Source organism: Colius striatus, chromosome 18 (genome assembly GCF_028858725.1).
Source record: "Colius striatus isolate bColStr4 chromosome 18, bColStr4.1.hap1, whole genome shotgun sequence".
Classification (NCBI taxonomy): Eukaryota; Metazoa; Chordata; class Aves; order Coliiformes; family Coliidae; genus Colius; species Colius striatus.
Genome location: NC_084776.1, coordinates 5,075,809 through 5,088,270, shown reverse-complemented (window position 1 = coordinate 5,088,270; position 12,462 = coordinate 5,075,809). Strand labels below are relative to the sequence as shown.

The 12,462-nt window shown below is 38.9% G+C and overlaps 1 protein-coding gene across 4 annotated transcripts in view; it reads left to right on the top strand.

Moving 5' to 3' along the window:
- The window catches only part of STXBP4 (syntaxin binding protein 4), a 67,247-nt gene extending 57,122 nt beyond the window's left edge, over positions 1-10,125 (top strand). For 3 of the 4 annotated variants that reach the window (XM_062010736.1, XM_062010735.1, XM_062010734.1), the window contains exon 23: positions 7,146-10,125. In XM_062010736.1, coding sequence (XP_061866720.1) covers positions 7,146-7,257 — 112 coding nt within the window. In that variant the 3' untranslated portion in view covers positions 7,258-10,125. Of the gene's footprint in view, positions 1-2,129; positions 2,166-7,145 lie in introns of those variants that run through there. The other variant, XM_062010737.1, reaches the window with a different exon arrangement.
- The last annotated feature ends 2,337 nt before the right edge of the window (positions 10,126-12,462 follow it).

Here is a 12,462-nt window from a genome sequence, read left to right as displayed (position 1 = left end):
TATATCCAGAAGTAATAGTCCTCTTCTGCAAACTGTTTACAGTCACTGTTGAATGAAGAAAGACTTCTCATTAAAGAATACAGCAATAATTTATTATAAGGCACTTTACTGACTAAAAATTAATGAAGACTTACAGATAGCCAGGATAAGATCAAAATTCCAATAATATCTACAGTTTAGAAATGGTTTATTGCCAGATACTTTGGTTGTAGAGAATTCAGGTTCTCTGATTTTCACTGAAATCATTTTGTATGACTCTAAAGAAAGTAATCTTAGATGTAAAACTAGAAAACTTGGCATTGGATTTTATGACAACATGAGCTTGTAATACAAGAATGTTAAGACCTTAAGCTGTTTTTGGTTGAGCTTTTTTTTTTCCTGAGAGGTTTGTTATTTAGCAATATCAAGAACCAAAATGGAGAAACATTCTTTCATCTTCCCCAGATACTGTATGCTCTGTCCAGGTTCTGGCCTGTCATATAAGGCAGTTGTTAAAATGTCTTCTGTGAGAAAATATATGAAGCTGAAATTATATTTCTACTCTAGACCCAGAAATCCCACTGAAATCAGGATGCCAAATTTTGTTAACCTCTTATGGGTAGTTTTACTTTTACACTGATGTGGCCAAAGGTCTAACCTATCCAGTTACTTCAGTGAGTAGGACTGGAAATGTGAAAGGTCAGACTCCTACTAAATTTTCCTTTGCTGAGCTGAACTTGAGACTTGTGCAATAAGCCACGTACGCTGCTCTACACCATCAGTTCTCCTGAGCTCTCCCTGGATTTTGGGAGAGCCATCAGAAGCAGCACGATGCATAGCTGGGTTTTTTCAGTATGTGCTTCATCTGAAGCATGAGCTAAAGCCATTGCTCCAGCTTTGTTTCCTTTTAGTACACATGTAGTGTAAACATGAGCCTTGAGCACAATCTGATGCATTTGTAAATAAACTGCACCAGAATTTTTATGATGTTCACTTAGAGATATGGGAGTATGAGTAACTGCATATATTAAAACAGCACTTTTAGAGTAATAGCAGTTGGCTAATAGTGGAGTAAGACAGATTTCAGGTAGTGCTTTACGACTGAAAACTTTTACATATCCTGTCACTCAAACCTTTGGGCTTATTCAGCCTTGGCTCAGATCCTACTGCTATTACTGGTGTTATTTTATATTGGGCCATTTGTTTATTGTTGACAAATTTTTATGACATAGCACGCCATTTGCCTATATAAATCTTCTTCCTAGTGATTACTGCCTTCTGAAATAGCTCATAGATTTTTCCTAGTAGACAAGTGTTTAATCAGTTTAATCAGGCAATAAACAGCGAGACTGTCTTCTGGGGTTTCACTTTATGTCCCTCAATCTTTAATAAATACTCAAGCAAAATCTATGATCCCTGAGGGAAATACAAGGAACATTTATGTTGCCTTAGGACACAGTTCCATGAGGTGACAAGTGCAGTTGATCTTATTACAGCCAATAAAAGATAAGGTCACTGCATCTTGCAGGACCTACCCCACATCTCCTGGGGTACTATTAGATGTTGTATGTTCTTTTTGAAATGTCTTGAAAGAGACAGTGTTAAAACAATTTTAACAAAAAGAGGAAAGACAAAAAGAACATTTCATTTCATATAATCTGATTTTGATAAATACAACACAAATACTCTTCCTAAACTACCTATAGGTTGCATGTCTGGGAACTCTTCCCTAGATGCTCTCAGGACTGCTTGATTATACTTACATCAATGTCACTCGGTTGATTTCTTGTATCTAATTGCTTATCTACTAAATTAAAATCCTTTAGTCAGTTCAGAATAAGTTATTCCTTACAGATCCTCACAGCATTTGCTCTTCAAAATAGCAAGAGCTTTCCATTGCTTGACTTAGTATTTCCTTCCAGCACTTAACATCTGCTTTTCAACCACTGCCGTTTTCAAACATGACAGATACCATGACAGGGTCTGCAAGTGTCTGCTAGCTCCATTGCCACCTGTTAGCATGAGGAAAAGTCATTGTTTCTCACTTTACCAAAGTCATGAAGGTCTTCAAGATGTGTGGTGCAGCCTGGAAAACCACTCCATTTTTGTGTAAGATCTGTTTTTCATTATGTTATTTTCTTATTATGCAGAGCTTCAGAAGGTGCATAAGGATGGTTGATCGTGGCCCAAGAGACTTGCATTAGCAAGTTAGAGAAGTGTGAGTAAAATAGAATGAAAGAGATGGGTACCTCCTCAAAGGTGCAAGATTCAGAGCAGTGAGTTTTAAAGAGAAAAAAGATCCTCGCAATGCAAAGGGCTGTTCCAAGCAGAAGGGGAACAGAAACAGGCCCAGCAACAAAAGACAAAGGCAGTAATTAAATCTTGCAAAGCTGTGCACAGTCCACCAAAGAGCTACACAAAAAGATTTGGTGCAAGAGCAAGCAGAGAAGATGCTATAGCCTCTAGATGAAGGATGAAGTTTCAGGATCTTCATTCTATGTCATTGTTCTTTATTTTCTTGTTGCTCTGGCCTCCAAACCACTACTGCATGGGGGCCTGAATGCTAGTACACAACAAAGGAGCACATAGTCATCTAGCAGATGGCATATACTCCTTTCACAGGAACTTTAGGACTTCCCACTGGGATGTGTTTGTAGTCTAAAAACTAAAAAAAGCACAATGCAGAAGATATTTCTGGGTAGCACAGAGCATGTCCACTTTCCAACCCATTGCATCTACATCTAGCAGTGCTTTTTGCTATGATTTTTAATGCTTACTTCAATAAGAACAGTGAAAGTGCCAAAGGGTGAAGCTTTCAGAGCATGCAGTTTCCTTTAGCTCAGCCTTACAGCTGACAGCAGTACTGCACTGCAACAGTGGCTTTGCAAACAAAATCAGGTGTGCACAGATCAAGAAAAGCCCCATCAGGCAACAGTACTTTTCAACTGAGCATTTGTTGCATTTTAAATGTTTGAGAATACAAAAGTAAAGAAAGAACAGTTAGCAAAATGCAATGGATTAAATTGTTTTAGGTTTTAGGGTGTGTTTGTTTAGGGAGGAAAATGGCTACCTGAAGTTTTGTGTCATTTCACATGAGCAGAGATGTGCTTTCACTTTCATGTTCAGTACTGCTCAATTTGGTAGAGAAGCACGGGGTTCATATGAGGCCAGAACTTGGCCTTCCAATTTCAGATACAACTAAATCCTATTTGGCCCCTAATGAGTAATGGTCTCTATTCATTATGAGCATTTGACTGATTAATTGTTTAAGGCTGCATCGTGTCTCCTGAACAGATAAACAAATGGATCGTGCACAGAATTGCTCCTTTTAAAGCTAAGTAACCTGGGTGCACTGGAAAAATTCAGCCAGGTGATATGAACATAATCTCATGTCAAATGGGGAAAAAAACCCCAACTTCCAAGAGTACCACCTGACTGCTTTGTAGCTCAGCATTCTGCACAGTGGCCTACAGCAGCTGTGCTTTCTGCAACACTCTTCATGGTTCTCTGTTAGACTCCAGAGTGTGGTCCAAGTTGGAGAATCCAATTTCAAGTGAAAAAGGTGTCTTGATGATGCTCAAAATCTGTCAAAGATGCAGATATTTTTTTTTCTGTTAGTTTTTGTTTTATTTTTTTCTTTAAATTATTCTTTTCTTAAAAGGTTGTCTTAAGGTCTCATTTAAAAGATATTATTTTCTATGCAAAGAAGTAAGGCTCATAAGGAGAGTAATTATAATGGTATTTTAGATAATTTGCTACTATTTCTTTGCCAAAAAAAATCTCTGTGCTCTCATGTTTTGGTTTTTCCAACTCCTTAAGTTTGTCCTGCAATTTACTCATGTTAAAAAGACAGAATAATCTACTGACATATTTCCAGATCAAACATTGCTGTTTTCTGACAATAAATTTGGCTGCTCTCCAGTAGCAATGACTTGTTTGAAAACCTAAAAATCTTTAGATATTGTTAATTGCTCTCATAACATGAAATGAATCTTTCAAATGGGAACATTTGCAAATGGAAAGTGTTTTATGCTTAGAGTTGGTAATGCTGGCTTTTCAAATATCCCTTTTAATATTCAACACAGTTCCATCAATTAAGCAAAACCTAGAGGTAGATTTGAATTCCCTCTCACTTTTACTGCTGACCCTAACACACAAATCACAGAGGATGTATTTCTAATACAAGAATGTTCTGCAAACCAGTAAATCTAGGATTATCTCTTCGGACTGATTATGTCAAAGCTCTTTAGCCACAGCACTTTTGGAGGGCTAAAAATAAATGGCAGGAGGGGTTTATACATTTATTCTGTACCTAAATAATCTGTGCATATTGTGTGTGTCCATCTACAGTGTGAGATGTGGTATCTGGACTTAATGTTTATTTATAAGAGTTCTTTTCCTAGTAAGGGTTTTGGCAAAGGCTTTAAAACAAACTGTCTTAGTAGAAGCATTCATGGGTTGAAGTCTGGTGCAAGTTTAAAAGAGCTGAGTTGAAATCAGAAGCATTTAGAGCAGATCAACTTTAGAGCAAGTTTTGGCCTCGTATGTTTTGAAAATGGATGAGATCTAGTTCTCTTATTTCTTACCAGTGATCAAACAATGTTATGCCATTGAAACTGGAAATTGTAATCCTGATTTCAGTGCCATAATTCTGCACTATTAATGATATATTTGGATTTATTATGTATGAGAACAAAACCAAGTTCTTAGAGCAGTTAGCAGAATGTTATCATTTGCCTCCTGGTCCTAAAGTACATAGGAGAAAAGTCTTCTGAAGAATAAATACTTAGCAAAGAATTTTTTAGTTGGTTCCATCAAAGACCCATGAATGCTTTTCCACATAATTCTTCTACTCCTGTGCTAAGAAATAGCGTGATAAAAGCAGACAATATAAACACTTAAAATAGTACTGGAGGCAATAAATCCTACATTGGCAGAGCTGGAAGGCATGGAATCCAGTTCATTCAACTCCCATGATTCCACAGGTATTGGAAGGAGTTCTGTGTCCTTACACAGATAAATGAAATCACATGCTTGGACTTTATTTTATGGTGCTATCCTCAGTATTAAGCCACACTGACTAAATCTTTTAATTAAAAAAAATACAGCTAAGACATTTTCCTCAGCATATTTACAAACATAAATATATGCACAATATGAATATGCATGCTTCATGGTGTTGGGGAAAAATGGGAATGTTCTTGATTAGACAGATTGTATTCACAAATCTCTCCTAACACATTTTAAAAGGACTCTCCATATTCTTCATGTAGGCTGTTGTCTGACTTTCTAAGGGTAAACATTGGAAATTTATGGGAAGTTGCTCTGATTGCTGGTAAAATTGGTACATTCAGTTTCTTAGAATTAAGAGACTGCTCTGTCTGAGAGAGGTTGCATTTTCTGTAGTTATGTGTTGGCCAGTTAAAATTCTGTTTCCATGTCTGTGAAACTGACCTTTCTATAGTAAGGTGATGCACATTTTTACAACATGCTCATGGAGGAATGGAGTCCATCCAGTGCTGCTCTGACCAAAAAGCACTTATGACCTGATCTAGGTAAACCTGCTTCTGCAGGGGGATTGGACCCCCCACCATTCTATGATCCTATGAATCACCAACCCCACCTATTCTATGATTCTATGAATTCCTCCAACCCCACCATTCTATGATTCTATGAATTGTTTTTACACATCACTGGAGCTTTTGGGTTTGTGAGCTTTTTGTAAGAACTGAGGATATGGCCTTTATCTTCCACATTTTGTTTTTCTCAGGTGTTTCTTCGATTAAGTAGCAGCTAAATTCAGAGGTTACCAGTTCAGAGATAAGTTCATCTATTCAGGCAGCTCAAGAGGTGATTTACGTTAGCATCATATTTACCTCTTGCTGAACAGTATTATTGTCCTCATCATATCCAACTTTGGCCTCAGTATACTCAAACCAAAGCTGTGAACACAAAGTAAGGTCGTAGCACAATCATGTTGACTGGAATGATCCTCATAACCATTAATTCAGTGTTGTGGAACATTGGCTCAGTTTCCTGCTTTAATATACCAATTTCTATAATCAGAGATTTGAGAAAGTGTTCCTGAAAACAGAAAGACAAAATCTGTTTTCACTTGGAAAGGTAAATGTAGAGTATTTCCATCGTGGCCCTTCATATTTAATTAAGCCAATGCACCTGAAAGGTGAGTATAGGCCCAATGTACCTGAAATAGGTATAAAGGTTGATAGAAGAGCTGTTTGTCTTTTATGCTGTGTATTACATGGACAATACTTTTCAGATAGTTCTTGTAATGAACTTATAAAATCCATCTTTGCACTGACTTGACTATAAAAGCCATGAATTTATTAGCAGGATTTTTATAAGTGAATAGAAGCTATTTGATTTACCAAGAACACATTCTTCCAGAAGGGAGAAGAGGCTGTGTCTTGCCCACACACAGTATGGCTGGCATGCAGACTACCAGTCCTCAGGTGTACAGTGTTCTCACTCACAAACTGTAAGCCCATGCGATTTATCTATCCTTACTGAGCCATGTTCAGTCCCTTTCCATTCATACAGAAGCCTACAAAAAACTATACATTGGCTGAGACTGAATCCCAAATATAGAGTTTATGCCTTAAAAAGTAGTACCAATTCTCTTTTATTGCATGTGTGAAGGCTGTGGAAGCATGTCCAGAATTTGGTGTAGAGGGCACATAAAGAACATCCTTTTTTGGGGGATTTATTGATCAACCTTTTACTGCAAGAAGAGGAATGACTTAATGATGCCAGGATATTAATTCATGTTCTACAGACTGAGTGTATTTATTTCTATGATGTGATTCCACGTTTGTTCAGCTTGAGCACTAGGCATCAGACTTTAACTGGTGTGATGGCAATGGTAATACCTTGCTAGGTTATTGGAGTTGCACAAGATTTTTCTAGTCTGGGCTATACACTGTCTACAGCTCCATTAGTGAACAGGAAATGTCACCAGTCTGTGTAATGAGTCTCTTATAAAAGCATTCTCTAATGTATTGGGAAACGGGACGTTCAGTGCAGGTTCCAGCAGCCAGAGGACTCCACATTTTGTTGGTGAAAATCTCATAGATAGCAAGAAAAATAGTATTCTGTATTTGAAAGTGTATTTTGGGTGACTGATAGCATTTCTTGTTTCCTTTTAGCCACGTCACCCAAACAACGTCATGGGTCCACCCTGTAACAAGCGCACTGAGTTTGCTTTGCTCTGAGGATGACGACGATGGAATGAGAGAGCTTCCCAGGTCCCAGAGCTGAAGCCATCTCTCAACAGAAAGCAGTTTGTCTAATTTCAGTACATTAGTGAAGACTGGCACACTTTTTTAACCTAAGTATTTTCTAGTCTAGTATAATAGCACCTGAGGACATTTCTCCCCTTCAAGCCAGAGGGAGTCCTGCCATTTTTAAGGAGAGTTTATTGATGAGTGCCACAAAAGGTGGAGGCATTCTCTTCAGTCCTAAGCCTGTCTCAGTGCAGTGTACAGGGATCGGTCTTTTCCTAAGGCTTGATCCAGTCTTTTCATGGCCTCTTCATTGGCCCAACTGACCTGAAATGGAATTTTCACAGCTTTGACCAGTGTGAGTTAAGATGGAACCATTGGTTGTAATTTCACATTAGATACCACCTGATGGTTGACTGAAAGGTGCAAAGTGAGGTACTGTGTTTTTTTTAACCAGTGCTGGTGAGTGTAATGTAGATGGCTTTAACTACTGAAAAATGTCATTTTTTTATGGAAGAAATTTGCAAATAACTTTTACTAATAGAAATGTAGCAATTTATGGCAAGTATTGGAGCCCTGATGACTTTTCAAACAAATACTTACTAAGATTGGTGGTTAGGCTTTAGGAGAATGAGCCTTTGAGAAGTTGACAAGTTAGAAGAAACAGTTTTGGTAGAGGAGACCATACTCTGTCAACAATGTGAGGCAAGAATGAAAATTATTCTACTTTAGTACTCTGCTAAACCGATACACACATGCATCAAATACTTCAGTGGAAGCTGTGAAGTTTCAAGTACAATGAAACCTGTGAAACCACCTCCAGGATCAGCAGAAATCAGTCACCTCCTCAAAGCTGGTCTTTAAGTAGAACAAAATCATTTTGTACATATTGGTGAGGATTTAAAGAGGATAACGAAAATGATGGAGGGTGCTAGTGCAAGCTAATGAACAGGTTTCACTGTACCTCAGTAGCACAGGATATTTTAAATCTCATTAGTCACAGCATGATGTCATCTTTGTGAAATATGTGATTCTATGCTATGTTTTTCTGGAGGCTTTTTATATGTGTGTGTATGTATATAATATGTATGGTAGGTGTCGACTAATGAATGAAAGACAGACCTGAAACTTTGCAGAAGCACTGATGGATATACCAAAGGAAAACTATCCCTGACCTTTAGTCCAAGAAGGAGAACAGGACTGTAACAATGTGAGGAAGGCACAGGCTACAAGCTGTATTTTTCTGAGCAGCACACGAAGGACTTCAGAACCTCCCTGGAAAGGTTCAGGTACAGCTTTGCACTCCAGCTCACCTCTGTTGGCCAACACAAATCAGGCTGTGCAATCACATTCTTTTGAAATCTGCCTCCAGTAAGTAAATGCTTGTACTCTATGGAGTAGATGTAAAGACTTAATTGCAGTTCTGATGCTTATGCCACACTCTCTGTCCTTACAGAGAGTCCTCCAGCGTTACAGAGCCAAGTCAGGCACACTGTAGCTGCTGATCCTTTAGAATCAAAAATAATATACCCTTTTTTAAAGATCCAAGTCTCTTCTTTGACTAGCAATGCAACAATCTACTGGATTTTACCTGTGAACTGTGGAGCACAGCAGCAAATGGTCTTCCTGGAGGAACAATGTGCACCTCACAAAAAAGTTTTTGCAGGCTTTGCTGGAAGTAGGTGTCAGGGAATCTTGAATAAGCAAATAGGAGAAAAGTTGTTTTGTACTTTTAACTAGGTCAGAACCAAATTATCCACGAATCTACACAGGTGGTGTGGATTAGGAAAAAGAGCTTGCTCAGCAGACCCACAGTAACTTGTATTTCTAAGAAAACTTGTCATAGCAATAACACAGAAATGCTGTAGCCATATATTGCTCCAGTGGCTCTTAATTGCTTCACAGCCTCCTTTGTGTTCCCAGAGAATACAGTTTGAAGGGACAGAGCATGTTCTTCAGTTTCAGGGTCAGGCACTGTAGGAGCATTTTTATTTATGCCCCTCTTCTGAAAATGGCACATACTCATGACCCAGAGAGGGGAAATAATGTTCTGAATTCCTTGCAGTATTTACTGTAGCCTTAGTAGTCCTTTGGATGCTTTATGGCAGGCACTTTCAATTCATACTTCCCTACTGTCTAGATTGCATATAGGTTCCAGTTTTCCAGTTCTGTTACCAAGAGAGGTTTGCATCTCCACTTGACCCTTACAGTCTTGATTTATTCTGCTCGTGGCTTTGTGACAGCTAGCTGGAGTGGTTCAAACAGGAGAAGCTGTTTAGGGACAGAGACTATGGATCAAGCAGGCTGCACGAGCAGAGGCTTTCTAGAGACCCGAGAGCAATTTAAAGCTGTCCTTCTGCTGGATCAGCTGGAGGAGGGCAGCTAGGCAAATCCAGCTTGCCCTTCCTGGGGAGCTGGTAATGCTCTCTGGCTCTGAGCACGCAGTGCCCATCCTGCTGTGCACGAGAGGGGGAGAAATTGAGACCGAATGTTGGCGAGCTGCCTGCTCTGCTTAACTGTCTCCACCCACAGATGAGAACATTTCAGAAACTTGGAGACTGTTTCTCCCTCTCTCTTATAAATTTGCCTAGAAATTAAAGGCGTTAGAAATAGATCTCTGCATCTATCTAGCTGCTTCTCCAGTAAGCATTACCTCTTCAGATAATCCTCTAGTTCAAATTCTCTGTTATTGAGACTACATTTTCATACCTACAATCTGCAAATGTTCTAATCTATTTTTGTACACTGGCATGCTTGTTTCCTAGGTTATTCCTCTCTAACTCCCCTTGTCTCTTCCTTTCTGTGAAATAAGTTTGTGGAATTATTTTGATTAAGCTGAACTGTGTATATTGATAAAATGCTCCTAGGATGACTTGAGAAGAATTTGTAAAGAGTAGTTGTCAAAATATACAGCACTGTAAACAACTTCTCATGTTTATTCCAGAATAAATAAAAATGTAAGTGGAAAAGAAATGAAAGTGCATGTTCTATCCTTTACAATAATGAAACTACAGCTCTATAAGGGAGTGGCCACAGGCCATAAACGATTCCTGTACCTCTATTTAAAGGTGACATTGTGAAAAATGCTGTTCTGGTACATACTGGTGTTAATCTTTACCTGGATACTTGCACCACGCTGCCCTTCAAATACTGCAAATACCCCAGTACATTTATAATGGCACATACTCCTATTAAAGCTAGTAGCTGAACAGAAATACCTACACAGGCACATGAGATGCTCAGCTTTGCAGGTGCTAAATAACTTCCTTGTAACACTACTCAGTGTCTCAATAAATCAGATGATCCTTTCATCAACCCCACCAGCTGCACTGTGGTGGCTACAAGGTAGTTTTCTCCAGTAAAGTCTATAGACAAGATACAACTACTTGTAGTGATACATAAAGCCTCAATAAATACTTATGATCACTTGGAGTGGGGTGGGAACAACCATTGCTTTGTGTCACACAGACATTTCAAACAAATTGAGGACCACCCTGGACACAACCTTCTCAGATAGTGTTATTCTCAAAGGATGATCCTCCTCAACCTTTCTCCAGACAGTCTCCTGTTTAATGCCATCCCCCTTAAAACCATAACTGATGCAGACTATCGTTCCTCTTTGTACTGAAAAACATTTGTTGTGGTGGAAATCTCTTGTGTACTTCAAATAAGGGTAATTCCTGTAGCTTATTCTTTTAACTAGCTGTTTTACTTCAGAATATATTTGCTTCATGGACACTATGTGTTGGATGGCCTTATCTGCTCCTCAGACAAAGCAGAGTTGCAATTATCTCGGGAACCTGCTGCTGGAGAGAGATGAGTTTCACCATGTGCGCTTTGCTCAGGACAAGAAAGCTGAAGAGCCAGAAGAATTGAGACAGGTTCAGTCAAGCAAAGTGTTTAATGCAGATTGATCTATCCCAGGTAATGTTCACTATCTGTTTAAAAGCCTCTCGTGGCAGGCTGCTCTGTGAACCTGAAAGTAATGGTGTGGTCAATGTCTTTAGCTCTGTTTCTGACATAGAGGAGGGTGTCTATTGGCACTGAGTTAGGGGAAAGAAAATCTTTTAAGAAAAATGTTTGTGATTGTGGAACAAGCCAGGCTGTGCAGGTCTGACTAGTGGGAAAGGCTTTCCTGAAGCTCAGCAAATGCTGTTATGACTTGTCCCGTGAAATCTTGACTTTTCTGGGAACTGTTGGGATTCTTAACACTCAGCTCAAGAAACTGAGTCAGAAACCTTAATGCTTACTCCAAACCAAGCATCAACATGCAATGGATTTTTACAGGTATTGCTCTTTTATGGCTCTTTTATAGCTTTTTTTATGGCTCAGGAGCCGGTTCATTTCTGTGTCTCGTGGACTGCTCATGCTGCTCTGCTCCAAGGAACATCAGCCTGAGCCTCAGCTGAGCACAGCCACACCAGTTCGGTACCGACATCCAGCAGCTCTGGCTGCAGGACCAGCTTGGCAAAGATGTTTAGCAGCTTAAAGATGTTGATGGAGTTAATGGGAATTAGGCACCTAACCTACTTAGATGCTGCTATAAATGCTGCTAGGCATGTTTAGGTACCTAAGTACCTTAGTAAATCTTTCCCTTTACTGCGTGCAATGATAGTGTACCAAAAATCAAATACTAATGAATAAAGCCTAACCTTTGCCCTGTTTAACCAGCTTTGCCTTTCCCTGGGGATTGTGTTCATTTAATACTAAAAATACTAGCCATCTCACAGGCTGAACCATCCAGATTCTGTTTATGGTTTTGGTAGTTTGATTATTTAGTGTTCCTTCTGGAGTTTTTTCCCCAGACAGTGGCTGACCTTGCCATGGATTTAATGGGTTGATATTTTTTGTAACACTCTTTTAAGATATTTTATTACAAGATAATACTATTGACTTTTCTTCCCACAAAGACACAGTGAGTTTTGTATCATTCATCATTAAGTTAAAAAAAAATGGAATGGGCCAAAATCTGTTACAAATAGAAGCTCATGTTTCCAAATACGAGGATGGGAAGTTGAAATCTAGTAACCAATACTGATTCTGTCTACATGGTACAGTATCTTAGTCATAGCCAAACTAGTTATAAAGCTGTTCACTTAAAGACAGTAAATGAGAAAAAAATCTATATCCCTCCCAGTTATGTTTTGGGAAGTTAGTGTGTCCACAGCAAGTTCTGTCCCCAAAGCCATAAGGTTTGATCTGATGTATATGAAAATGATCTCCATTTACAACTTCCAGGATT